At 39.8% G+C, this 1851-nt stretch overlaps 1 protein-coding gene across 1 annotated transcript in view; it reads right to left on the reverse strand.

Annotated features, from left to right (window-relative positions):
• PROSER1 (proline and serine rich 1) overlaps window positions 1–618 on the reverse strand; it is a 114844-nt gene extending 114226 nt beyond the window's left edge. Inside the window, exon 1 of the mRNA XM_082244677.1 lies at window positions 384–618. Within this exon, the coding sequence (XP_082100803.1) occupies window positions 384–428 (45 nt within the window). The 5' untranslated portion in view covers window positions 429–618. The remainder of the gene's footprint in view (window positions 1–383) is intronic.
• Between the last annotated feature and the right edge of the window lie 1233 nt (window positions 619–1851).

Raw genomic sequence — 1851 nt, forward strand, 5'->3', positions numbered from 1 at the left:
CTTTGACCAGCCAGTATCTCCCTAGTACTGACCCATTTACATACGTTTGATTTCTGGAAATGTAGGTCATATGATTTCTGTATTTTCTGTGTGCTTTCTTTAAAAATAAACAAAAATAATATACACAAAATACTATACAAATACAAGGGCTCAAAAAAGACCATACCCTGTTTCTTTGTCAAGTTCTTCTGAAATCTAAACTTGGTATAACCTCTTGCATTCAGGAATTTCATTCAATATCAATTTACAACTTATTATGAGAACCATGGCTCCCCTAGGTCTCTAATCTAGCAAGAAATCTAAAATCTGCACTTGGATAAAAGCTTAAAAAAAAAAAAAACACTGTACAGTAATGCCATAATAAAGAAGATATTCTGCTGTACCTTTCGGATTTCATCCAGTACCATCTCAAATGACTTTTTATCCATGATTGCACTGCTCTGTTCTTTTTGTACTAGTAACAGTCCATAAAGCCTAATAATTAGTCCACAGAAGTTTTCTTCTTCTTTAGTGTTTGGGTGACACCACGCGGGGTGTTCTTGTCATATCACTGGATGTTAAAAACAACATTTCACAACCATTTACTGGTAAAGTCAAATCCTCTTGTTAAAAGCAGTATGCAGACGGATACCTCGATCTATCTAAAAGAAAGAAAAAATAAATAAATCGTCAAATATTTTAAGGCATCAGAGATCTCTCCAATTCCTAGACAAAAACTCCAGCAGGAATATCTTACAGCTGAGATCCTGACTCACCAGATTACACATTAAAGCTGAAGTTTAGGTATGGCAGATATGTGTAGTTAGTTACATTTAACTAACCAATGTAAGTATGTATGTGCCATACCTGTGGGATCCTTGTGGAAGCTGGAAATCTCTGTAGTGTGCGCCGCTATTCCAGTGACCTACACCAGCTTCTAGGTCCCATGTCAAGCAGCTGTCCAGCTGCTTACTGAACACATAAAGTGGCTCCCTCTGCACAGCCACCATTCAGGCTCCGTTCACATGTAGGCGTTTTGGGGAGTTTTTCTGCTCTAGGATCAGCTCTCAAAACGCCCAACAAGACAAATCCTAATCATTTCAATGGCCCCTGTTCACATCTGAGCGTTTTGACGCTGTAAGCAAAACGCCCAACGCTCAAAAAAGTACATGAGCTTCTTTTTGGACAGATTACAGGCGTTTTCCATTGGTTTCTATTCAATCTAAAAACGCCTGCACAAAAAACGCCTGTAAAAACGCCTGTAAATCGCGTTTAAAAATCGCGGTAAAATCGCGTTTAAAAATCACGGTAAAAAATGCGCGAAAACGCTACGCTCAGGTGTGAATGTAGCCTCAGGGAAAATTTTGCATTTTCTCAATGACTGTAAAGCCTTCTCTGACTGGACAAGATGGAGAGGTGTGGCAGTGATGTCACAATTTCCACCTTGTCCAATCACAGAACACTTTGCATTCACTGAGAAAATGTTAAGTGGCTTAATGGCACCCATGCCAAGTGTCCGACGTCTTGGGCATCCCAAAGCTAGTGGAGAACACTGGAATAATAGGGTCTACTACACTGATTTCCATCTTCCCCGGGATCCTGAAGATGTGCCACATACATATTTACACTAAAGCCCCTTTCACACATACAGTCCGTTCAGTTCAGTCACGTCAAATGTATTAGTTTTTCACCCGTTTTTCATCAGTTGTCATCCGTTTTTCATCCGTCGTCGTCAGTTGACATCCGTTTTTCATCCGTTGTCATCCGTTTTTCTTCCGATCCGTTTTTTTGACGGATGAAAAATAGGGCATTCATTCGTTCAAAAAAACGGACATTGACGGAAGCGGATGAAAACGGATGTTAACTGATGAT

The sequence above is a fragment of the Pelophylax lessonae genome (assembly GCF_965119305.1).
Source record: "Pelophylax lessonae genome assembly, chromosome: 2".
Taxonomy (NCBI): Eukaryota; Metazoa; Chordata; class Amphibia; order Anura; family Ranidae; genus Pelophylax; species Pelophylax lessonae.